We start from the raw sequence: 26,078 nt of genomic DNA, 5'->3' as shown, positions 1-26,078 counted from the left end.
CGCGGTGCTCGGCGCTGCCTGCGCGGCGGCGGGCGGTAGGACCCCGCGGAGGGGCAGCCGCGGAGCTCATTTGTTCCATGGTCGGGAGCGCAAGCCAGGACGGACAGGCTGCTGCTCCCTCACTGCAACGGTCGACGGAATTTTCCTTGCCAAAAAAACAAATTTCAAAAAAAAGAAAAAAATAATCCGAGCCTCTTTTAAAAGAAAAAAGACCAAAAAAAAAAAAACAACCCAACCCGCCACCGAAACAACTTACTTTTACCCCCCCTCCCCTTCCTCCCACCCCCCCCCAACCTCTCCCCCCCCTCGGGGCAGCAGAGCCCAACTCATCAGCAGCCCGGGCAGGAGCAGGAGGGGTTTTGGAGTTAACTGCATGCAGGAAATCTCTCACATCCTGAGTCCCAGCTCGCTCCTCTCTGTAACTGTATATTATGGTGCTGCTCTCCAGCCCCAGCTGATGAAAGTTTGTCTCCCTCAGTCTGGGCTAAGATGTCAAAGCGTCTCCATGCAGATCAGCAGCGCTTCCCTCCTCCGCACCCCCCAGCCCAGATTTCCATGCTGCTGCTGAGCCTCAGCTGGCTCCTTTTAGCATCACCCAGAGCTCAAGGTAAGTTCGTGAGACACGGACAGAGGTTTTTCTGCCACCTTTCCTCGCCCCGCGCTCCATTTTAAGGGGGGGGGGACACGAGCAGCAGAGGAACGGCTGGAGCCAAGTGAGCGCACCCGGCAGCTGCTCGCCCCCTCCCCGGCCTCCGCGGCTCTCCGCGGGACGGCGGCGCCTCCGCGGTGCGGGGGCTGGGGGGGGGGTGGAGCGGGCACGGCGTGGCATGGGCATCCCGGACTCGCGGAGCAGCGCCGGCCAGGAGCCGCGGAACTCCCGCTGCGCTGCGCAAACCCTCGGCGGATAAACGCTGCTTTGCAGCCCCCCCGGCCCCTTGGAGGGGGAGCGTGGGGGGAGCGAGTGTGCGCGTCTGGTCCAGGGGACCCCCGGGGGGAAGGGGAGGGGGGTCGCCCCGCGGGGTCCCCGCCGCAGCAGGCAGGACCCGGGGAGCAGTTATCCCCTCCGGGTCCCCCGGCAGCAGCCAGCCGGGGCTGGAGTCGGGGTTTGGGAGTGCTGGCGGAGTTGGGACTCAGCTTCCAGCCGGGGAGAGTTGCCCGCAGGAGCCCAGGCGCGGTGGTGGAAGCGTCCGGCCCCGCCGGGTAGAAGTTTGCTGGCGGCTCCGCTCGCTGGGAGCCGGCACGAGTGGGGGGGGCACCGGGGGCTGCGGCGGGAGAGGTGCCGGGAGAGCCGCGGGATCCGCCTCGCAGGCGGGGAGCAGCCCGGGAAAAGCCACTTGTACAGCAAGTCTGGGGCTTGTTGAGGAATCACTGGAGGGCCCAGGCCCTCTCCTCTCCGCTGAGCGGCGGCTGACAATGCATATTTTATGGGAGAGAGGGAGGGAGATCCCCTGCTGTAGATCCACGTAACAGCGCTGGCGGGTGCGCGTGTCCCGGTGTGTTACTCACAACTCCTGTCTTGGGGCTTTTACTGCGAACTCCTCTCCTGGGTCTTCTTTTTTCCCCTCTCTGTAACTTTACACTTAGTCAATGTTTGCTTGTCTCCGGATTTATGCACAGTGACTTTCACTGGGACTTCGGCTCTGGGGTTGCTGAGGGAAGGATAGAGAGATGCTTCTGTCGCCTCTTAGTCAGCATCTTGCAATCCTGGGGCAGACAGAACAAGGTGTTGTGTTTAATCGAGCACCTAGGACTTATGGTAGTGAATTAATGTGTGTTGAAGCTTTGCTTTGCCTTTGTGAGGGGTCTTAATTTTGCTTCCTCAATGTTTGTATTTACACCAAATCAGTGTATTGGGAAAAAGGGCTGCAGAAACACTTGAGGAGATAGGAGATACTGTTGCATTTGGATGGGTTTGTTTGGCATGTGCCCCTCTCTGAGTGTGGGTGCCCCTGTGCCCAGCCAGGCCCCTCCAAGGTTTGGAGATGTGCTGGGACCAAGGGTGAATGCAGCTGTGCATCCAGGAAAATTTGAGGTGGATGCTTTGAGTATTTGCATATGATAGAAATGAAGAAACAAACATGCCCTGAAGTAGTTGTCTCAACAAGAAACAAGAGTGTAAACTGTAGGTGACTTGGACCTAGCAAACACAAGAGAGTCAGGAATGGCAAGAAGTGGTGGTGGGAATCCTCTTACCTGTGTTTTGGGATTCCCCCAGAGCCAAGCTGAAGCTCTAAGGTTTCATTTGCACTGGTGAGTTAAGGTCTCTCTACAGTTTGTCTCAGCCACTCCTCTTTATGGTGCCCATCCTTAGATATCTAAGCCCGGTGGTGCTTGCTGACCCTCGCAGCTCAGCTGGATTTTGGGCTTCCCTTGCTGCATCTCTCCTACCCCGCTCCGTAACACATCCATAACTTGCTCTTTTGCATCCGCTCAGCCAGTGTCCTCTCCGTTAATCCCATTTCTTTTCCTCCTGTCCAAGCACAGAACAGCTTTAGCTTTGCCAGAGCATGTGCTGCTTTCTTGGTCACAGAGGTGCTGAAAGTTACAGCCGCCTGTTCCTAGACCCAGCGAAGCTGCCCGGTGACGAAAAGCCCTCTGGGCTGTGCTGGCACGCGTCTCCACGGGGCGCTTGAGGCTTTGCAACTTCCACCTCTGCTGGCTTTGCCTGCTCTGGGCCCGGTGTCAGTGATTTGAGGTGCTGCCAGGACATCCTAATTTCTGCATAAACACACGCTTAGCGATTAAGATAGAGGTTTGAGTTATAATATGCCTTGAAAACCGGTTTTGACTAGCAGTTGTTCCGAAACACGGTTGTAAAAGGCAAGAGACACACGTAAAGTGGGGCTGCCCAAGTAACAGCTCTCAATGTTGAATAGGAATTACCAGGTTATGAGCTACACAGCGTGAAAGCAGCCTTGCTGCTCACTTTCAGTGTGAGTTTCCTTTCCAGCTTTGATGGCTTTACGATTGCCACGTCCAGTTTGTGGTACTTGGTTTCTGACCTCAGCAAAGCACAGTTAGCTCTTCTGTCCTGGTGCAGGGTAATGTCTAGTGGGAAAAGACCTGATCCTACAGCTTTAGTTCAAATGCCTCAAAATCTACATCTGCATCAGGCTTTTGCAGAATCAAGGCCTTCCCGTATCTGCGGTGCAGGTAATGAAAGCGATGGTGTGCAGAGTTAAGCTCCCAAGTTGGCGTGTGCAGGGAAACTCCTGCATCTCTTTTAGATGTTAGGTGTCAGCTGGAAGAACAGCAGAAAAATCCAAGTCCTAGAACAGCAGAAAAATCCAAGTCCTAGAACAGCAGACAAATCAAAGTCCTAGAGCTGCAGTCCAGAATTCTTCACCTTCAATTAAAATAACTTTTCTGTCAGGTTTTATTTCTGTTACTTACTGTTGTGGAAATTAAGTCACAGAAGAGATCGGGCCAGTCCTTGTTTCTTGTGTTAAAACCTGATCTCTCCAGCACACCCTGTGTTTTAGAGCTCGCTTTCAAATACTGTCTTCTTTCAAACAGTTCCAGCGCTGGTGGCAGATATTTACGGTCTGTGTATAATCACCTTCTTGTCTGACGATTATCCCTATCAGGTCCCCTGCAGATAGCCTGGCATGAGCTGTCACTGTCCGTGGGGCTCCACAGGTCCGTGCCAAAATACACCAGCTGAGCATATTATGCCCATTCTTCAAATCATGTTCGCATCGTTAACGCTCCTGCTCACTGGGGAGCTGCTGGGCTGTTCGCTGGTGTTCTGTGGGGCTTCCCTTGCTTTCCTTGAGATGCTTCTTTCTTTTTTGCAGAGGTCTCTGGCCGGCTGCAAAGAGCATCCTTGAACTAATGATTGACAGGTTACATTTTGGGTGTTTTTTCATCCTGCTCAGGGTGCAGAGGCTGCCCCGGTGGCACTTTCCTGACGACATGTGAGTGGCTGCAGCGGATCAGGGCTGTGTTTATCTGTTGCTTCCACTCGGGCTGTCAGCTGCTGTCGATGCCACTGATCATGAAATTCAGTTTTTAAAAAGGCTGAATGCGTGTAAAGGCTTATTTGGTCTTCCACCAGCCTTGTTCAGACCTGGCGTATGATAACCCTGACAGATTTATCACTGGCGGTCCCTGTGTTTCTAACATATCTCATGCTGCCAGTGCAAATGGTCTGAGGAGTCCAGCTGGGCTTGGTTTTGTTAGTATTCCTGTGCATCCTTTTCAGCAGTGCTGGGCCTGCAGCGTTGCATGTGAATGGCGAGCAGCATGTGGCCTTTGCCAGGCAGGCTGAGGGATACAGCCAGTGCAGGGTGATGAAACAGCCCAAATTACCCTGTCCAGGGTGTTTTAACAGCCTGGCTTCTGCTGGGGGTGCTGCCAAGCCCCCGGTCCAGACACCTGCCTTTGAGGGCCGATGGGCTGCTGTTTGTCTTGACTTTTGCTGTGAGCGTTGTAAAGAGGGAACCTTTCTGCAGTGTTGGGAAGCAGGTCTGAAATGCTGTTATGTGGCCAGGGGCTGCTTCACCAGCAAGCTCTGCCCAGCTCTGCACCTCACGCAGCATCCAGCCCTGCCTGACTGCTTGGGGAGGTTAACTCTGGCCAGAACCAGGACAGGTGCCAGCCCATTTGTCCTATTCAGGAGAGAGTTTTTAGTTAATCCTTTTTTTTCTGATGGCTCTGTTAGCCCTGCAAGGTCTTGTGTTTTACTCTACATCATCTCAGGTTTTGTTCTTCAAGTTGCATGCATGCTGTATTTGCATTTCAAGTAGCTTTTCAGGTTTTTACTCTTATGACAAAAGCACTTTGTCCCCCAAATTTTATAGTACTAAAGGCCCAAGTCACCAAATCACAGAACTGTAGGGGTTGGAAGGGACCTCCAGAGCTCATCGAGTCCAACCCCCCTGCCAAAGCAGGGTCCAGACAGGTCTTGAATCTCTCCAGAGAAGGAGACTCCACACCCCCTGGGCAGCCTGTCCCAGGGCTCCCTCACCCTTACCAGAAAGGAGTTCTTCTGCATGTTGGTGTGGAACTCCCTGTGCTCCAACTTGAGGCCATCACCCCTTGTCCTGTCCCAAGAAGTGCAATGTTTCATGGCCTGTTAACCACGCTGGAGAATACACAGCAAGGCATGAAAGCGTGGATGCAGAATTTGGTATAAAAGACTAGTTTATCCTGAGATATTTGTTAAGAGGAACCATGTCAGACTACAAATATAGTCTAATGGTATATGTCATGTGCATTAAGTGAAAAACCTTCTGACAGTGGTGGAAACTTGCTGCTTTCTTGCTTTTATTGAATGTTTTCTAGTTCTGGAAGTAGCTGATCAAGCAAGAGGAACTAGCCTCATGTGTGGCTGCTTACCTCTGAAAGAATATGGTGAAACACAGACTCTGAATCCAGGGGTTGGAGGATTTTGTTTTGATGTAGTCATGTAAAAATAAGAAAGATACAAAATGTGGGCTCTGTCATAACACTGTGTTTCATAAGGGGAGCAGATGGGCCTGGCCACGTGTGGGGCTGAGGGTCACCAGTATCCTCCTTCAGCAGTGCTGTCTGTATGTGGCAGTGGTGGTGTGCTGCAGGTCTTGATATCTCAGCCATTAGAAGCCATGAAGAGAACAGAATCACAAGGTTGGAAAAGACCTTTGAGATCATCAAGTCCAACCATTCCTGTCCTGTGCTAAACCAGATCCCTGAGCACCTCATCTACCCGTCTGTTAAACACACCCAGGGATGGGGACTCAGCCACCTCCAGCATGTGGAACAGGCTGCCCAGGGAGCTCGGAACTGCTCTGTCCAGGTTATTTAAGTCAGCATTTCATTCCTTTTCTGCCACTGCAGTGACATAACTACAGCTGAGAGTAAAATGTGGCTTCTGCAGCTCGGAGGAGAGGATGGAGCAGCTTGCTTCTGAGCCGCCTTCCTTTTGAATTGCAGGTCATGAGACTGTATCTGGGTTAAAAAATAGGCTTGTCTTATGACAGAGATTTTTCAAGTGTGAGGTGAGTGTTCCAAGTGAAACAGTATTTATTTCTTCATCTATTGCCTCTTCAGAGCAGAAGATGAAACTCCACTGAAGAGACACGTTGGGTAAGCACTTGTAGTTGAGGGGAGAGGGCAAGGTCATTGCAGAAGAAACCTTCACACTTTAGAAAGCAGGAGCCTGTCTCTATTTTGTGTATGCCCCTTGTTTGTGAGGCTGGTCCTCAGCTGGGATGAACTCTGTCACCTCCATGGATCTGCCTCCTTTGTGCAGCCTGGTGCTGGCGTTCTGCCCTCTTCAGTTATCTGCCTGGTGGGACCAGTAGATGCATAGGTTAGACACAAAGCTGCGTGTCTGACCTGGGAAGATATCCTGGGCGTTCTCCCTGCCCTGAGGAAACAATAAAAATAACTGTTCATTACTCCTGGAGCAGCCTGTGAAAGTCAGGAGTTATGGACTGAGCCGGTGCTCAGGGCGATGTTTGCTGTAAGGTCGCGCAATAAAACTGAGCAGGATAGGTGGCTGCCAGAGCATTAACCAACTCTTGAGTGTTCTGCTCCTTCATCTCTCAGAAAATAGGAAGCCAGACTTCAGGGACAGCCTGTAGTAGTGTGGGTGCAGGTAACTTTTCTGCTGTTGTGTAAAGCAAGTAGCAGGTATTCCCCATGCAAATGAAAACTTGTGATGGATGTTGCCACCCCAGCCCAGGAGCTCATTTGCTAGGCTTGGGAGAGAACTGTGGAGCCTTTCCCCAGTGCTTTTTAACCTAATTTGACCTTATCACTGCCTACACTGACCTGACGGGAGGGGGCAGAGAGGTGGGCGATGGTCTCTGCAGCCAGGGGACAGGAGATGGGACAAGAGGAAATGGCCTCAAGCTGCCTCAGGGCAGGGTCAGCTCAGATGGGAGGGGAAAGTTCTTCCCTGGCAGAGTTGTGGGGCTGTGGCACAGGCTGCCCAGGGAGGGGGCTGAGTCCCCATCCCTGGGTGTATTTAACAGAGGGGTAAACGAGATACTTAGGGATATGGTTTAGCATAGAACAGGAATGGTTGGATTTGATAATCTTAAAGGTCTTTTCCAACCTAGGGATTCTGTCATTCTGTAAATTAATACTGAGATTTGCTTCAGCTGGATCTGTTGTGTTTTCAGCGTGGTTTCCTGGAGAACATCTGAATGACTGATCTGGCGTTGTGCTCATCACACACACACAACTCCCACTCAGGAGGGGTTTTCACTGATGGCTGTAAATGGGAAGGGACATCCCTCAGTACAGCTATGCTAGGGATTCCTTGCACTCAGTGGCAGGGTCTGGTGGATAATGGGAGGAGAGGATTGGGCTGAACCTTTTCAAAGACCGAGAGGAAATTGTATTTTGAGGAGTAATTTTGGATTTTGTTGAGTGGGAAGGAGCTGTTCTTGAGGGTTTGGAGGGGAGTAACTGGAAGGAAAGGTTGGATCTGGATTGTTGTGTAATTATGTGGAGTCACTGCTGAGAAGTGAATGTGTTCAGTGTTTATTTGACGTTGGAGCTCCAAGGATTAGTTGTGTCTGTGCTTGAAAAGCACAGGTTGTTATTTCTCTACTCGATTAAGTGGTTGTGTCAGGTGCTGCCTCACTGGTGCTGAAGGGTGCAAGGCTGAGTTCATAATCAAAATGGGAATCTCTGGGATCCCTTGGAGGAAGAGGCAGTGGTTTAGGGAGAAGCAGATGCGCCCCAGTAGTGCCTGTGCCAGGATGGTGCTGGGGTGATGCTGAGATAAGATACAACATCCTGTCTCTAGGGCATCCTGGAATTACCCATAGGAAAGGCAGCCCTTCCTATTTTTCACCTCTTATTAGTCCTATCCTGCTTGTTTTTGTGAGAAGGGAGGCCTGGACCAATTTATATGCTGTGCACCAGGACTCAGAAAAGAAGCAACTCTAGAAAGGGATTTGCAGCGAGAGGACAGAAGGTCTCCTAAGCCGTTATGTCACTTACTTTTCAAAGCTGCTTTGGGTTTGAATCTTGTATTTACAACTTGCCCTTTTCCGTGAACTCCGAGCACTGAGCTTTTCCAGGGGGGAAACCTCTCCATACGTACCCATCGCCTGGTGTGTGGAGATGCCCTCTGGCTCGCTGCTTCGACTGTGCTCCTTTATTTCTCTCCTATTTTGAAATGTTCTCTTCTAGGAAGGGGGAAAAAAAAGGACAATTCTGCCATTGGACTGGTCCTGAATAGTAATTCCTCAGTCAAACATAACCAACATCACAAATGAGGCTGGACAGCTGTTTCCCAAATATAGTATATGTATATATTCTACACACGGTTATAGAGCTTGGTTTTCACTCTTTGAAACGCTGTGCAGCCTCCCAGCCCCCCTCCTGCAGTCAATGGCAAATGTTGTTCTCCAAACTCCACTTGTCACATTTTGTTCCCGAGAACAGGGAGGATATTGAGATATATACTGGCTTCTTTCCTTGAGTGCATTTCAATATGTATTTTGTATAATGAGAGCCCAAATCCTTCTCGCATTACTTAGGCTTTAATCACACTGTGCTCTCCCAAGATTGCTTTAATCGCGTTTGCATCAGCAGGAGTAACTCTGTATGATGAGCAATATTTCATCTGCAAACAGAGGGGACCGATCTCGGGCTCGTGATGGGGAAGGAACTGGCTGTCCCGGATTCGTTACAGCGCAGCTCTCTACCGATGAATGGTGAGCCATCCTGAGTTGAGAAATGGGTATTGAAGAAATAGAAGGAACAAAAGCTATTTTTTTTTTTACAGTTTTCTTGAGGACCTGTCAAGTGTGATATTTCCCTTTTAATTTTCTAGTAAATGGCTTTTTGGCATGTGTTAACTCCCAAGAAGCGCCAGCGCTGCCTAGCGCAGCAGACATCATTTTGTACTTTAGCCATGACATTACCCTATATGAGAACTGAAAAGTTATATAGATATTACACCAATATATAAACCATGTGTGTTAGAAAGACAAGTTCAGTTTTGAAATATTTGACTTAGCTATGCTTTTCACTTTCAATCCGTGCCAAACATGTGCTTGAATAACTGATGGAGTCATATGGTTCCCCGAATAAAGCACTTTATTGTGCGCAGACTTAGAGCCTTCCAACAGTTGTATTACAGAAGCTTGAAGATTAAGATGATCCAACTGCTTAGGGGGTATGTTCCACAATGAACATTTTATTTTTATTCCCCCCACACACCCCCCGTTTCTCTCTATTTTTTTTTTGTCCTAAAATGTGTCATTAGTTTGTTCAGCTGGTCGTGCAGCGACACTGACCACAGAGCCTTTGGTGGAGAAGGACAGCAAGTTACCTTCAAATTTAAGCTTTTGCACCCAAGTCCATACCAAAACCTCAAACACATGACTTTTCCCATGGAGTCTTTGGGATTTGGTAGGGGAGGAGTGGAAGGGCTGTTCCCTGTCACATGTTATTTCATCAGCAGAATTACATTTAGGAAGGGAGTAACTCATGCAAGGACAAGTGATGACAGGGGATAGTCCTTAGAATTGTAAAGCTGAAATATTAAAAAGCGTGTTTTTGAGGCTGTTTAGTTAAAGGGGGACAAGTGCAGCTCAAACTTCTATTCCTCATCTGCCCAGTCAGCGCTCGGGAGGCTGCGTGGTGTGAAGGACTGAGTGGACAAGCTGTACATAGATTGGTTCGAAGCTGACAGGCCTGTCAAGCTGCAGAGAGGATCTTTTTTTCATTAGAAGCAGAAAGAACAGAAAATTAAATTCAGAAACGTGGGGAGTCGTCTTGCTGTTGCCTGTCCTCAGGCTTATCAAAGGCCCTGGCTGATTTTTTTGATGTTTTAAAGATTTTTCTGCAGGAGCTGTAGCTTCACAACGTGAAGGAAAAGACACGACTCAAGCCCAAGATGATCCATGGAATTAGTAGTTTTTCAAGAGCTATTTGTGCTTAAATACCTGAGGCCTTGGGTTTGGGGATGGGGTTGGGGGTGAGGAGTGAGAAAACAAGTAAAACTTTGTCCATAGTTAGGTAGGTTGTGGGTTTTTTTTAATAAATAATTATTTTCCAGGCAGGCCATGAAAGGATTAATTTTACTCGATTTTGTGGAGAGAATCAGTGTGCTGCTTAGATGTGCAAAGGTTAGTTGGAAAAATAATTCATGATTTTTTGAGCTAATAAAAACTTTATTGCAAGAGATAAGGGTTTTATTTTACTTACAGTCAGGCCTTGCCCAGATTTTTGTGCTTACATACAGAGATGGGGTCAGAGTCCGGCGTGTTATGTCCTGTCTCTCTTAAAGCTGTCTGAGTGCTGATAGTGGGATAATGGGAAGTGCCTTATCAGGCTGGCAGAGCCTCTGATTTTTGTCCTTTCTCTTGGGAAGGTGGCTCTGTTTTCAGATGGTGGTTAGTGTAAAAGTTAAGATGGATGGGTGACCCTAAGGCAAGCTATTGCTATGCAAGTTACTGGGCTTTCTTTCTTTAACCATTAATGCCAGTAATTAACCATCGTTTCCATTATGGGAAATCTTGTACTGGTTCATTTTACAGCATTTTCATATTTATTATGTTACTGTAACTTGCTTTTGAAAAATATTAGTGTCAATTCATTGTTTTTCCTGTCTCAGGCAGAATGGGTACTGTTCTAGAAGATCTCAGCAAGATCTGTGCCTGGATAGTGTTTAGCTTTGGTAATATTTTGACTTTTGCTGGAAGATGGAGTGAAACAGAGGACTGGGAGCACATGTCCCTACTCCTTGACCAGATAGTTGGGTAGTGGACATGTTTGGATTGGGTTTTTTTTGCATGATACAGTCTGAGTGCTAATGTTAACAATTTCCACTTCAAGGAAGTTGATTTTTAATTTTTTTCCCCTTGATGCACAAGAGCTGGATGTGATCCTCTTTACTCAGAAGTCCTGTGCTCCAATGCAAAATAACTATGTATAGCCACTTTATACCCTTGCCATCTATGAATTCATCAGCACTGGCAAGATAAACTCCAGGATGTATATAAAGCTAAAGGACAATCATGGGTCCTGTCATCTTTGGTTTTCTAGATTATGAGAAATAATTACTTCAGTTCCCTTGTCTTTCCACTTCCCTGAACACCTTGGCAGCCTTTCCAATTCACCAGCTCCAGGCTGAGTTAATCTTTCATGAAGGCAGGTGAGGAGAAATGCCCGCAGTATTCCAGATGTTCTTGCCTTGGTAATTCTCAGGAGTAGCTTAAATATCCGATACTCACTAGAAACACCTCTTTGGATGCATTGTTCCAGGACTGTCTTTGCTTCATGTAACATCAGTGCTATAATGGATAGCATGTACAGGTCTTTGTCTCGTTTGCCTTTGAAGATTACTGCTTAGAGTGGAAAACTTACTAGTCCCTAAGGGTACAGCCCTTTATTCTCTACTACTAGGTTTCAACCCTTTGCTCCAGCTTGCAAGTTATTGGATTCTTTCTTCCCTTTCCCATGCAGATGTTGTGTCTGAACTTGGAGCGCTGGATTTCAGGTCACTTGTGTGTGTTGAGTAGACTTTAGTGATAGAACAGGATCAGTCTTCCTATTCTATTTTCTTACTGACCCCTGGGAAAACCCTTCCTTTACCCGGTTGTTTAGTGATGCCCTTGGTGGGTAGTGACTACTCCTTAGGCAGTTCCACCCCCTCAAATTTTGTAAGCTCACTCCAGTCCTGAAGGGCAAACGCTTGGTCCTCCTCTCTGTGTAGAACCTTGGAAAGTTTGGATAACAGGTGGTAAAAAACCATCCCAAATAAGACCTAGGAGGGAAGCGACTGATGAGGGAGATAAAGCTCTTTCTGTCTGATGGGTGTCCTGTCTGGCTATGGGCAACACTGTTGGGGTTCCCCAACTCACTGGGGCTGGTGGCGTGGAGCAGACCCAGGGGAGCTGGCTGGGTGCAGAGCCTGTGGGCATGCCTCAGCATCCTGCCACAGAACTAATTGCCAATGGTCTGGTGAGCACAGGAGGCAGCTGCCTGTGTATTTGTCCTTCTTCTGTAGCCAGAAATAATCTATCCAAATCACAGGTCCTGCTGCCTGTGGTGTAACACAAGATAACTGGAGAAAATGAGGGGAATGGGATACTGTGCACCCTTTCTGTTGTCTGCAGCCTTGCCAAAGCCCTGAGAAACGGATCAGGGCCAGTCACTGTTTCCAGCTTGTGGAACTCTGTTCCATCCTTCCTTTCTGTCCCAAGATTATCCTCGTGCATCGGTGGCTTGTAGCAGAGGAAAAGGTAGATAGGCTGTGACTTGCAGTGCTGAGCTCCTTTGTGATACGAATGGTGACAGAAGGATAATGATATGATTTAATTTAGCCTTTTAAAACATTTTTTAAAATTTGTATTATTATGCTTCTGTTGTTTTCAGAATTGGGCAGTAACTGTGGTGGGTGATGTGAAGTGCGCCGGGGAGAGGGCTGAGGGTCGACATCCATCACTGGGGTAGGGCTGACTGCCTCAGGTTGGGCTGTGGTGGGGTGCTGGGGCTGTAAGGGCACCCAGGGACCTGGACAGGACCATGGTAGCATGGGTGGGACAAGAAGTGCAGCTGGGACTCCCAGAACGTGTGCATCCCCATGGGAAGGAAGCACAGTGCCGTCCGTTGGCGTCGTTGTAAATCCCTGTTATGGGGTGGTGTTTATAAACCACCCCTGCTCTGACTCCTCTCTCCTGTGCTGTGTCAGCAGGGAGGGGACCGAAACCAGTGCTAGCAGGATGGCAGGGGTGTGTGCTCAGAGATGGGGGGGTTACTTCTTCCCTTCCCCTTCAGCCCATCTTATCCAGACTCGCTCAGTATCAGGAGCGTTGGCCGCTTTGTTTATCATAAGGACAAATAAATTGCACTGCCTGGCTGAAAGCTTATTAATTCTAAGTAAATGCAAATCTGAAGAGCATGTCTGGGCTTCTTCAGGAGGCAGCGGCCGCTAAACAAAGATGTCACGTCGCACGCTTGGAGTTTATTTTACTCAGAGCTCGGAGGGACTGAGGCACAAAGCAAAAGCAGATGAAAACTCTTCTTAACTTCTTCATCAACAAGTCCTGGTGTGATACCACACAAAGAAGCAAAGTTGTAGAAGCACGAGGCAGATGAAGAAATATTTAAGCCCGCACAAAAGTCACTGACAGGTAACATCTACTCATCTCAGTGTTTGTACAAAGTATCTTTTATATTACTGCAGAAAAGAGGAGGAAAAAGAAGAAGAAAGGGTGCTGCATCAGCTCGTGGATCAAAAGCGTTACCTCTGTTGCAGGCTGAAAATAAAAAACAGATAGATGAGACTGTGAAGTGTTTTTCATGTGGAAACGTGGGAGACGAGTTTGCGTCAGGAAGGGCCGGACAGGGTTTCACTGAAATGGAAAATACGTAGGTGAGTAAGTAGGTGCATGAGACACACAAGATAGGAAGCCTGGGCCCAATAAAAGCTCCTGGTAATACAGATGGCCTGATTTTCTTCCCCTCTCATGACACGTTACTGAAATTTAAATTCTCTGATTTCAATTATTACACTATTTATATTTCTGTAATACCAAGAGTCCCCGTGGAGAAGAGGCCTCGTTATTAATGTAATGCAAACAACTGTAATGGCTCCAGCTTCAAAGAAGTCCTAATGAAAATGGGTAGAGGAGATGAAGAGTGGCAGAGAGGAAATACCAGCACGTCTGTGTGCATGAGGAACTGCAGCCCTGGGAGCTCGGGGGATGTGGTCAAGGTCGTGGAAACCCTTCGTTAGCACACATCTCCGGTCCCTCCCATCACCCTCCTCTCCGGGTGCTCCTTGGATGCTCTTTGGGAGGGCTGTCCTTGTGCTCGGAGGTGGGTGGCCCAAAAACAACAGAGGAAAATGGAGACTGTGTGTTATTCTGCCGTTCTGCAAGAGACTGGGTGAAGAAGTATCGCTCACTGGCATAAATTCATCGGTGCTCCCAGCTTCAAGGGGAGTGCTGTGTGTGTCAAAGGCTTTCACAGAATCATAGAACCATAGACTGGTCTGGGTTGGAAGGGACCCCAAAGATCATAGAGTTCCAACCCCCTGCCACAGACAGGGCTACCAACCTCCAGGCCTGGAGCTACACAAGGTTGCCCAGGGCCCCATCCAACCTGGCCTTGAACACCCCCAGGGATGGGGCATCCACCACCTCTCTGGGCATCCTGTTCCAGCACCTCACCACTCACTCTGTAAAAATCTTCCCCCTAATATCTAATTTAAACCTTCCCTCCTTTAGCTTTAATCCATTCCCTATTGCCTTACCATTGTCTACCAGTTGCCTGCAGCTGTCCCACCCGTGGAGCTGCTCAGAAGCCCACAGTGCTGCACAGGTTCAGAGCTGCTCTGGGGCCGCACGTCTGTTTGTCCCATTTTTTCCAAGTTTCCTGCACACCTCAATTTCTATCCTTACCTTTTTTTGGCCTGGGTCTAGTGTTCTTGGTGGATTTTTTTTTTCTCCCGACTTCAAGTCTTCCTCAACCCATATCTTTTTTTGTCTGCATCCCCTTGTTGGGCTCAGTGGCTCTTTAGATGCTGTCATCTTTCCCATCGCAGAAGGGTGTGTGTGGGTGCTCTCTGCTGGCTGTGATCCCTTCTTTCCTGCAACGTGTTCCTGAAAGCTTTGCAGTCAGGTTGGAGAATCCTGTTTAAAAGATTTGCCTTTTTATGTTGCTCTAACTTTTATATTTAAAGACTGACCTAGAGTTTACTGATCAGCTAGGCAACTTGCGTTATTCTTTTGTCTCTCAGAAAAATACATAGTGCATGAGTATGATCTTAAATCAGAAAAAGACATTGTGATTTGATTTATGAAAGAAACTATAGTGTGCCTGTAGTTGGAGGACATTTGAGAGTTAGGCAAGTGCAAGTTAGGCTGTATCTTGAGTCCTTTTGGGCCCCCCACTGCAGGAAGGGTGTTGAGATGCTGGAGTGCATCCAGAGAAGGGCGACAAAGCTGGTGAAGGGGCTGGAGCACAAGTCCTGTGAGGAGCAGCTGAGAGAGGTGGGGGTGTTTAGTCTGGAGAGGATGAGGCTGAGAGATGACCTCATTGCTCTCTACCAGCAAGGTGGTTGCAGACGTGTTGGTTGGTCGGTCTCTTCTCTCAGGTGACAAGCAATAGGATGAGGGGGAATGGCTAGAAATTGCCCCAGGGTGATTTAGGCCAGGTATAAGGAAGAATTTCTGTGCTGAAAGGGCTGTCAGGCATTGGAACAGGCTGCCCAGGGAGGTGGTGGAGTCACCATCCCTGGAGTGATTTAAAAGGCATGTGGATGTTGTGCTTGAAGACGTGGTCTAGAGGTGGGCTAGGCAGGGTTAGGCTGTGGTTGGACTCAGTGATCTTAAAGGTCTCCTCCAACCCAGGTGATTCTAAGATTCTATAATCTTCAGCATGTGCCCGAGCGCTCTTCAGGATGAGGCCCTGTGACTGCAGTGCTTCCTCTGCCTCCTGCAGGAAGCTGTGATTCTCTATCACACCCAATAATTTAAATAAAAACCATTCAGATAAGCAGCAAAATATTTGGCTGAAGGATCGCAACGAGCCAGAAACCGATCCTGTGTTTTATAAGCGCCGTGGCTTCAGAAGAGCTTGCAAACCCCAAAGCCCGTCTGTTTCGTTTCCCCCCCAAATAAATTATCTTTTCCAATAAAGATATAACTGCTGCCTATAAACCTGTCTTGATGTCTGTCTCCAGACTCTCAACGCTTTGGCACAGCGTGCGTTTCTAGTGTGCAGATAAATAAGCACGTGTGCGAGATGAAGCGTGCTCGGTGTAACCTTGCTCTGTTCATACAATGCCAGCAGCACCTTGGGCATGGTAGGAGTGGCAGAATTGCACTGCACTTTTTTTCTGTATGTGTGTTTTTTTCCCCTTTTCCCCTGATATTTTTATAGTGGTTGCTGTGCAATGAGGGAATAACACATCCATGTGCCAATGCTGAGCCCTCTCCTGTTTCATCTGTTTCGGGTGGTGGTGTGATGTTAATGCTTTGTGGAATTAATAAGGCAGGCAACGTGCAGGAAAGCCAGCTGGACTGTGGTGCTTCCTTGGTATCTAGCTGCAGCCCCATGGTCTAAGACTGTGTGGAAGTGATACAGGCAACGCGTCCTTGGGAGGGAATATATGCTTCTAGGGTTTCTTTAAATTTAGAGCTCATGAAACTTTCAGAGTGCAAATCCTACCAGGTAATAGAAGGGCCAGAGTCATTTAATTCATCTAGTTGAGATTGCTCTAGTGAGCCAAGAACAGAAAAAAAATAATCATAATCAGGACTAGAGCCAAACTTTTCTCATTTCTCTGAGACATGCTTCATAAATTCCCGTTCTGTGCAGCGAGCTTCACGCCTGGTAATCAGAATAAAGAGCTGTGAGGTTCTGTGGAGACCCTCCTGGGCAGAGGAGATGGTATCTTGTCTGCCTCCACAGGGGTGAACCTAATCGTGTGCAGGGTTTGGAACGTTCCTTCCAAAGGCTGACACTGTGTCCCTCCCAGTGAGCCCTGTCACCTGGGCTGTGCTGAGGGTGAGGTGGGAACCCTTTTTCTGGAGGAGCATGTGTATTGCAAACAGATTTCCTGCCTGATGTGCTGTATCTTTATTTGAGGGGGACCTTATAGCAGCCTTCCAGTACCTGTAGGAAAGATGGGGAAGAACTGTCCCAAAGGCATGGAGTGATAGGACAAGGAGTAGTGGTTTTAAACTAGAAAAGGGGAGATTTAGGTTGGATATTAGAAAAGAAATCTTCACTCTGAGGGTGGTGGATCACTGACACAGGTTGCCCAGAGGGGTGGTGGAGACCCCACCCCTGGAGACATTCAAGGTCAGGCTTGATGGGGCTCTGAGAGACCTGATCTAGTGAAGATGTCCCTGCTCACTGCAGGGGTTGGACTAGATGGGCTCTAAAGGTCCCTTCCCACCTGAGGCATTCTATGATCTCAGTCTTTGTGTGTGTGTGTGTGTGTGTGTGTGTGTGTGTGTGTGTGTTTTAGGCCAAGTGTCCTATTTCTAAAAGCATGCTGGAAATACTGCACTTTTCCTCCTCTCACATGAGCTTAGTGCTAGTGCCTGTGAAGATGTTTTTAAGCTAATTCTAACAGGGATTAAATCAGAATCATTCTGCCCAAAACACAGCTCTTGATCCTCGGAGTGTTGGGTGACCTGAGAGAGCAGGTTGGGTTGCTGGGCTGGCATTATGGAGTGCTGGGCTGTGTAGGTAGGTCTCCTATCCATGGCTCAGCCCTGAGACTGAAAGGTTGAGTTGCTGAAATGCTGCCCCATCAACTTTCCTCTGGCCCTCCTGGTACAAAGGCAACGGGGGGAAGGAAGAAGACAGGTAATGCTGGCTTTTCTCCATCTTAATAGAGGATGGACATGTATCTAGAGCACCAGGGAAGACTCAGAGCATGTCCTCTTGGGGTCCAGGTGTATCAGAGGGCTTGGTGTGATGGTAGGTCAAGCGTGTGGCAAACCCTACCAACATTTTGGCTGCCTGTGGCTCCTGGAAGCCAACCCTGTCTTCTCTTAAAGATTTATTCTCAATACCGTGCCCACCCCTTGTGCTGTGATGCTGCTTTTAGGACTCTGCTTTGACAGGCACAGTACCATTAGGATGTTTACTGAGGGGGAAAACACTTGATAAAAGTTGCATGCAAATAGCTCCTTGACATTGTGGCGTGAATGGAAGTCATCTGACTGTGTGGGAGTGGAACATTATTCCAATCAGAGTTTTTATGTTCTCTTTGAGACTTCCCACCCCCCCTCACACCCCACCAGTGACAGTGCCCGTCCTTGGTCATACAGGGGTCTCAGTACTTGTGACCTCACTGTGTGTTTGTATCAAAATGCTGAGGCTGCTGAGTTTCGTTGGTCTTTTGCTGTACGTGGCTCAGCCTTGTTAAAACCAAGTACAATTGGATGCTCCACGTGCCACAGAGGAAGGTGGTGTGTTAAGAAGTGTTCAGGGGATAATGAAATACTGGGATTAAACCTGCTGAATTCGCTGTGTACTATAAACCTGGTGCTTTCAGGAATCCCAGACTGGATTGTTGTGTTTGTGCTGCATCTCCAGCTTGCAAAGCATGAGGACCAGCCAAGTTCATCACAGAAATGGGGAGGGGGGACGTCAAGGAAAATCTGAGCTGACTGTGTGCCCTTTGGGAGCCTGTGTGCCCTTGGGGAGCCTGTGGCTTGCAGGGTTTGTTCACCCCAGGGAGGGAAGGGCTCCAGGAGCCCTGAACTCCCCAAATCAGATTTGAATCTGATCCAGCACGACTGTATCTGAGAAGAGAGATGGGGAGAAGCAGGGTTGGGGAGTGGAACGAACAAGGCTGATTTCCTACCTTAATTATGGAAAAATAGTCCTGATAGAATCATCTCTCTTCTAAATCCCTGCAGCTTTCTCACTCTCTTAATGATGATGCTGAAAAGACAGCTACCTACTGCATCCCCCCTGCTGTCATCTTCAGTGGAAAAAACAATACTCCAGACTGTAGCGTGGTTATTAGTGTCACACTTTAAGCAGTGGTGCCAGTGCCTCCCTGTGTTTTTTATTTAACTCTGAGACCTGGTATGTCTGCTCCTCATGTGCAGTCTTCATCTTCTGTGGCTGCAGAAATGTATCATCTCATCCACAGTGGAAATCCCCTGGATGCTCCTCTCCCAGAACCCCAGCTCTCTTGGGGATTGGTGTAGGTTTTAACACAGACAGTGTGACCCCCACGATGCTTTGATGTTTGATTCTTTTCCTGAATGGCTTCCTTTTGAAATACGCTGCCAGGTCCCTTAAATAACAAGGTTGATGTTGTCTGGTGGTGTTCCTGGCTGACCTGAAGTGCTTCTCCCTGTTCCTAGGTGAGAATGTGGACAGCAGGTCGGAGTCCTCACCACAGCAGATGCTGAAGGACCAGTCAAAAGATTATGAGATAACAGTTCCCTTCCTTTTGAACGGAGAACAGTGGAGACCAGTCGATGGCATTTATTCAAAGGTGAGTCTTCATTTTGCCTGTTACTTTATGGTAAGATGTGTAACAATCAGAAGGCTTTAGGGGAAAATAAATGCACTTTTTTTCATTGTATCTGTTACAAGCATAATTTTTAATGTTTTTCTAGACACCCTGGTGTCTAAAGCTGCTGTTTACTTGATTTCCCCAAAATGGGTAAGGCCTTTGGTTGGAACAAATACAGCATTTGTATTTCTGAGGGCAGAAAAGGGAGCTCTATTAAAGACGTTAACCCACATGGCTTGACATCTTCCTGCACAACAGCCTCTCAGCCCCAAAGCTGAGGTAGGGGCACATACAACAAACAGGCTGGGGTTGATTAAACTCAGTCTGGCAGCAAGAGCTTTAAGGAAAAGCGTAACTAATGCTGCTCCATTGGGTGCAGCCTGAGGGAGTTGGGGTGTCTCCCTTCACACTCTGTGAACGAGGGATGCTCTTTGCCTAACAAGGGCTGACCTGTCACTGGCTGTGCCTACACAGGGATCCTTTCCCCCTCTTGACTGGCTCTCCTCCCTTTCTTCCCTCAGACATTGGCTGATAACACATAGAAGTCCTGATTTTGTCTAGGATGGAGTTAATTTTCTTGGGGCTAAACCACAGCCATAGGTGTTTTTAGGAGAAAAGGGCTGTTTTCTGTCTCCTTGAAGCATGGAGACAGGTTGTTGTTGGGAATCTGCTACCCAGCCTTTTAAACTCAGGTCCAGTTTCACTCCAGCTTACATTTTATACTGTTCTTTGCCAGAATGAGGGGAAAAAAGCTAATTTTAAAAATAGTTCTTTTTAAAAACCCTAAATAAAAAGGAAGGACAAGAAACCACCCAAGCAAAAACCATCACACACAGCATGATGCAGACAGCCCATTGCAGCTTGCTTTATCGCCCTGGGAAGGTGTTTCATGGAGAAGTCCTCCTCAACTACTGCTGTCGTGTGCAGGACTGTTTGCTGCTGATTGACAGAAATAGGTGTGGAAGGAGATTTCAAAACAAGGGCTCTGACTTTCAGAAAAGTAAATAAATAAACCTTGTCTGGATTCAAAAGTTGCTTCCTTTCCCTTCTTCCCTTTCTAGATGGGAAAGAAGGGCCAGTCCTAGTTTGGAATATCTGCAGTGATGAAAAGGATATCGTTGTGGGTGTGTAATAGCTTATCTCAGAGAGATAACACAGATGGCTTGGTCCTAGATGTATGTGCAACTCTATTTTTAGATCATTTAATTAGAACCAGGCATTCTCCATACAGAGTTCTGTTAGCTACTCACTGCAGCTTTCTGAAAGAATTACAACGGAGTATCTTTATGTGAGTAATGATAATGTGATTTATATCATTAATTTGTTTCCCAGAATTGCTTTCAGTCTGAGATGAACATTGGAAAAGATTTGTGGTTTGGTAGACAGATCCACGTGCTGTATCAGCACTTTTTCCCCCCCCTCCCCTTCTTTGAATACTTCTTTTCCATAGAAACTGTTATAAATTAAATACACAAAAGTGCAGATCAAACTGTGGGAAGAACAACAGCATTCAAGTGGTAGGGGAGAAGAGTAATTAATAGCTTGTCACATAAATATTGATCAAAAGCACAAAAGTTAAATGCAGTTGTATTTCATGGTTAAACGGGACCTATTGTTCTTCCAACTCCTGTTTTATTTTCATTTTATATGAAGTGAAAGAAAAAAAAGTATGAAGTACTGTGTTCTTGTGTAGCCAGAGGAATGGTGCTGCAGCAGGATAGATAGTGAAATAAATAAAGGAGTGGTTATAAAAATGCCAAAGCATCCAAGTTATTTGTGTATAGATAATTGCCTTGCAATGATAGCCCCATTCTCCAATCTTTGATCGTAAATACTCTTGCTTAACAATTAGTCCCTGAGAAACCACACTAGTCATTTAGTGCTGCGTGCTCTTTCTTTCCTGTCTTGAAGATAAAACTCTCCTTTTACTTACCCCAGGAGTCACTGTGATACTGAGTCACTATCTCATTCAGAATCAGTCAGGAATTATCATTAATAAGCTACCAGCTTGCTCCTGGAGCACCATCCATGCACTGCTCCAGAAGCCAAAAAGCTGGATCTAGCCTCGTCGCCTGGTTGCACACACACAAGGACCTGCCCACCACCAGCAATAAAATCACACTTACTGAGGAGAAAAAAAATTAAAAGTTTAAAAAGTTACTCTAGCTCTAACCTGCTTTTACTTCCCTGTGGTTAGGGTGTGCCTTTTCAAGGCCATCTCATGGTTTAGGTAATTAACAGTAAGGAAAATCCAATTCTACAGTCAGATGTGTAAGCAAATTAAAGAATTCATGTTTCCCTAAGTATAAATGTAGTTTTTTGTTTCCAGAGAGAATCCATCACTTTCTGGGCTGATGAGTTTTCTCCCCAGCCCGAGTCAAAGCTGTAAGAGACCCAGACACAGCTCTCACGGTGAGAGTACTAACTGCACAAGTGCTATTGCTTCTTTCTTCTTTATGCACATGCTCATGCAAACACGTTATACAGTGGAGCATGTTTAAAAATGAATACATGTATACTTCAGAGACATTACTGGGGACATGCATGTAGGTTTTTCACAGAATCACACAATCGTAGGGTTTGGAAGGGACCTCCAGAGATCTTTGTGTCCAACCCCCCTGCCCAAGCAGGGTCCCTAGGACAGGGCACACAGGTCGGTGTTCAGACGGGGCTGGAATCTCTCCAGAGAAGGAGACTCCACACCCCCTGGGCAGCCTGTCCCAGGGCTCCCTCACCCTCACTGGGGAAAAGTTCTTCCCCAGATTGGTGTGGAACTCCCTGTGCTCCAACTTGAGGCCATCACCCCTTGTCCTATCCCCACAGACAGAAGAGGCTGCCCATGTCCCCCTTTGTCCCACACTTCAGCTATTGATAACCATTGATCAGATCCCCTCTCAGTCTTCTTTTCTCCAGGCTGAACAGCCCCAGTTCACTCAGCCTTTCCTTGTAGGGGAGATGCTTCAGTCCTTTAATCATCTTCATTTTTTTTCCACTGGACTCTCTCCTGGAGATCCCTGCCCTTTTTATACCAGGGAGCCCAGAACTTGGAGTTTTTGCAACTGTACGACACTGTTCATCTAATTAGTGGTTCACATTTCTCCTGGCATCATCTCTTGAGTTCAGAAAATAGCGATAATTCTCAGTCAGAATGCTTTAATGGTGCCCAGTTGACTTCTTTTTATTAACTGGAAATAACACCCGGTTGCTAATCCTGCACACGCGCTGCTAAATTTAGTGGCTCCTGTTTTGAGTATCCAGTTGTTGCTAGTCAGGGCTACTGGTGAGTAACTGTATTGGTGGGTGTGTGGCAGTGGAATCGGGACCCTGAAGTGTTGTGCAACGTTGCTCTGCGCTCTCAGACAATAGCTGCCCATACTGGGTGCAGATGGGATTTCCGGCTCTGCTGAAATTGTGTGTGCAGCACAGAATGTGGTGATAGGTCATTATACATGAGAGCTCCAGTTCCTCTTCCACTTCTCTGTTCGTCCATCACTTTGCATTCTGTGTCAAATTTCTTTTTTTCCCAGTGCTTGGTTTACACCCAAGAGGGATTGGGCTCTATTTTTCTTATATTTTTTCTTATATTTTTTAATATTTTTCCTTATTTTTTTCCTTTTTTCCTTATTTTTCCTTATTTTTTCCTATTTTTCATTATTTTTTCCTTATTTTTCCTTATTTTTTCCTTATTTTTTCCTTATTTTTCCTTATTTTCCTTATTTTTCCCTTATTTTTCCCTTATTTTTCCCTTATTTTTCCCTTATTTTTCCCTTATTTTTCCCTTATTTTTCCCTTATTTTTCCCTTATTTTTCCCTTATTTTTCCCTTATTTTTTCCCTTATTTTTCCCTTATTTTTCCTTATTTTTCCCTTATTTCCTTATTTTTTCCTTATTTTTTCCTTATTTTTTTCCTTAATTTTCCTTTTTTATTTTTCCTTTTTTCTTATTTTTCCTTATTTTTTCTTTGTTATTTTTCTTTATTTTTCTTTTATTTTTTCCTCAATTTTTTTCCTCTTTTTTTTCTTTACAGTTCTTCATTTTCTCCTTAATTTTTTTCTCCTTAATTTTTTTCTTAACTTTTTCCAAGATTTGAAGAAAATTTGTTTCATTTTCATATCATTCAATTGCAAGGAAAAAAGACTCTTTTTCCTGTGTGTTTCCAGCTGAATATTTTTCTTCAAACTTGGCTTGAGATGTGCAAATCAAGCCAAGTTTGATGGGAGTTGGGTAAGTGATGTTTTAGTACACAGAACACTTTAGGGAAGAATTTTTTTTTGAGGACCATCTGTTTGGCTTCAGGTTTTATCCTCACACCCTGTTAGGGACACACACTGGTTAATGTGTGCCAGATCCCTCCATCACCAGAGCTGTGGGTCAGGTAATGCTGGTTGCGTTAGACCGGAGCATGTGCCTTCTCTTGGAGAGACCAATGCTAGGGAGGAAACGTTCCACACGGGCATGTAGGGTTTCTTGGCTCTATTCCTCTGCTTAAAAGGTTGTGAATGGGGGGGAAACAGCCTGCCAGGGCTGATGTGAAATAGCTGTAATGCTGTGGGGGGGTCCCAGCATGGCACTGCCCTGAGCTGGCAATCCTTCTCCCCGAGCGACGCGCTCGATAATGAAGTTGGCTTTGTACCTAGGGTTCAGTCCAGATCTTAAAATGCATTAATTTTCTGGGAAATTGAAAGCATTTTGTGCGTGTGGGTTGAGATCAATTATGCAAGTAAACAGAGTCCTCAGGTTGTGGCATCTGTCGCTCAGGTGTGGGGTTTCTCTCCAGCCTTGGCTGTGTCGTTGCTGGTGCCCACAAGGACTCTGATGTAATCATGAGGCTCATCAAGTCCTGTGTAAGGTTCAGTCCTCTGAGGTTTCTAAAAGTGTATGAGGTGGTTAGGTGCAGCTCTCCTTACTGGGTGATGCTTTGCATCTCTCAATGCTTATGCACATACTTGTGTAGTTCCGATCTCCATATCTGCTTGAGCTCAGTATCAAACTGCTCCACATGTAGGTTTGTACCCCAGGTAGGCTCTGATTGCCATCCATAAAGACAAATTTGAATGCTGCTGAACATGGGCAGGTATTGATGAAGGACCTGTAGATAGGCAGAGTGGAGCTGAGCATGGTTTCTGAAGAGCTGCATGGGAAACTGGGAAGCCCTGAAATGCTTTGATTGCTCTGAGTTTGGCAGTTCCCAGTGCAGGTTGCTTTCAAATGGTGCAGAGAATTTGGGGAGTTTTTACATTAAATTTAGGTGATGTATAGAGGCCAATGAACAACTTTTGCTGTGTAACTTCTTAAAAATAATTAACTATGAGAAAGCAGATGCATATGATATCCCTGTCAGTGGATTGACCCTTAACCCCCTTGAATCACAGGGAGTCTCACCTGCCTGCAGTGCATGAAAAGCATATGGAAAAGTGAGCTCTTCCCCCACCTTGCAGAGAGTTAGAGCTCTCCTTCTGTGGTGGAGACTGGATGGCTCTCCACACACTGGCACTTCAGGATGTGTTGCTGATGGGGTTAGAGCCAAGCGAAGGAAAACAAAAGTGCCTGTGTTGGGCAGAGAGGATGGGAAGACCTGCCGAGGCTTCCCTGATGAAGAACAGCTATGGCACCAACACAGGTGACTTTTAAATTCACATAAATCAGAAGTGCATTTCCCCTGGGGGAAGCCGGAGGGGGAGGATGGATTCAGAGAACCTTAAAACTGCTTCACCAAGTTGAAGTTTTCAAGGCCAGATTGTGAGTTAGCGTGAAGCACTTTCCTTCCTTTGGCTCAGCTGGTATAAATCAGGTGTGTGAATCGAAATCTTAAAGAAGTGTTTTCAAAAAAAAGTAGAGGAGAAAGATGAGAAGACAGTTCCTTTTCTTGTAGCAACACTTCTTTTCCTTTTTTTTTTTTTCCCCTTTCTTGGTGTTATGTTATACTTTGCTTTTCATTGCTAGAGTTTATATTCAAAGATAAAGATGAAGGCCAGCTATAAATACATACTTAGACCATATTTCTTCTGGTTTTTAAGTGTACGCCTGTCACAGCTCAAAAGATTCTGCATGCAAAGTGGCAGAAGATTACCATTTTTCACTGCTTAGCATGCATTGCATCTCACTGAGCTTGCAAAGAAGGAGCTTTTGCATTTCTGTCTGCCTCGGTCCTGAAGAGTTGTGCTATGGATTGTGTTCATAAACATCACAACCTTGATTATCTCTGTGTCATTCTGGACACCGATTACTTGAATCTCAACGTTAAATTCTCTGCTATCTGTAAAAGTATCATGTGCTCTGACAGTTGTTAGTTATCTTTATGGTTCTCCAGATTTATCAGCTGTATCAGGTATTACACTGATTCTTTTCACCTTTTTTTGTGTGTTTTTTTCTAGCCTTCACTGTAAGGCCCTAATTTAGCACCTAGTGAAACAGGAGGCTTTGCCATTGAATCAAAGAAGTCATTGGAAGGAGCAAGAAATAACTTTAAACTAGTTAAAAAGCCACAGGAATAATGCTAGAGATTCAAGAACGTATTTGAAGCTCCCAGACAGGGATGAGCCTTACCCCTTTGGCACTCTCTTTGTGCACTTGCATTGAAGCATCTCTTGCAAACTTGGCAGAACAGGCACAATCTATCACATCCAGTCTCTCATTTGGAGGGATGGTGTGCCCACCACCTTCAGCGCTGCTACAAAGCACCTAATGGGTGCACCCATTAGGAAGACCCCAGCTTAGGAAGGTGTCGACACCAGTTCACATTTTCCCTCCTTGCTGCACCTCTCAGTGTTCTTGCGTGACTCTACTGCAGGGTTTGATGCACAGGGTACAGCTGTGAGCCCTGCCACGTTAGATAATTAATTTAGTGCTCAGCGTTTTCAAGAGCAAACCCATTCCAGTTTATTTCATAACTGGCATAGCCTTCGTGCAAGTGATAATTGTTTATATTCCCTTCAACAGAGCCTCCTGCTGTTCTTTTTCATTTGAAATAATTACCAAAGTTAAGACTTCCAGACAATTGTATTAAGGGGAATCATACAGCGCTGCTTAAACAAGGCTTTGAAGGCTGAGAGGACAGCTTTCATAGCTCTTTTACGTAGTTGTTTTACATATCTAGAGAGAGAGAGAGAGAGGCATAAACAGAATT

General features: G+C 46.6%; 1 protein-coding gene across 2 annotated transcripts in view; it reads left to right on the top strand.

Annotated features, from left to right (window-relative positions):
• Nucleotides 1-373: 373 nt before the first annotated feature.
• The window catches only part of ADAM12 (ADAM metallopeptidase domain 12), a gene marked incomplete at its 3' end in the record, with an annotated part of 190,540 nt that continues 164,835 nt past the window's right edge, over nucleotides 374-26,078 (top strand). For both annotated transcript variants that reach the window (XM_084264940.1, XM_084264939.1), the window contains exons 1-2: nucleotides 374-607; nucleotides 18,798-18,931. In XM_084264940.1, the coding sequence (XP_084121066.1) occupies nucleotides 490-607; nucleotides 18,798-18,931 (252 nt within the window). In that variant the 5' untranslated portion in view covers nucleotides 374-489. The remainder of the gene's footprint in view (nucleotides 608-18,797; nucleotides 18,932-26,078) is intronic.

Source organism: Gallinula chloropus, assembly GCF_964237585.1.
Source record: "Gallinula chloropus genome assembly, chromosome: 5".
NCBI classification, from domain to species: Eukaryota; Metazoa; Chordata; class Aves; order Gruiformes; family Rallidae; genus Gallinula; species Gallinula chloropus.
Note: the sequence above shows the minus strand (reverse complement) of the source record. Positions and strands in the feature narration are given on the sequence as shown.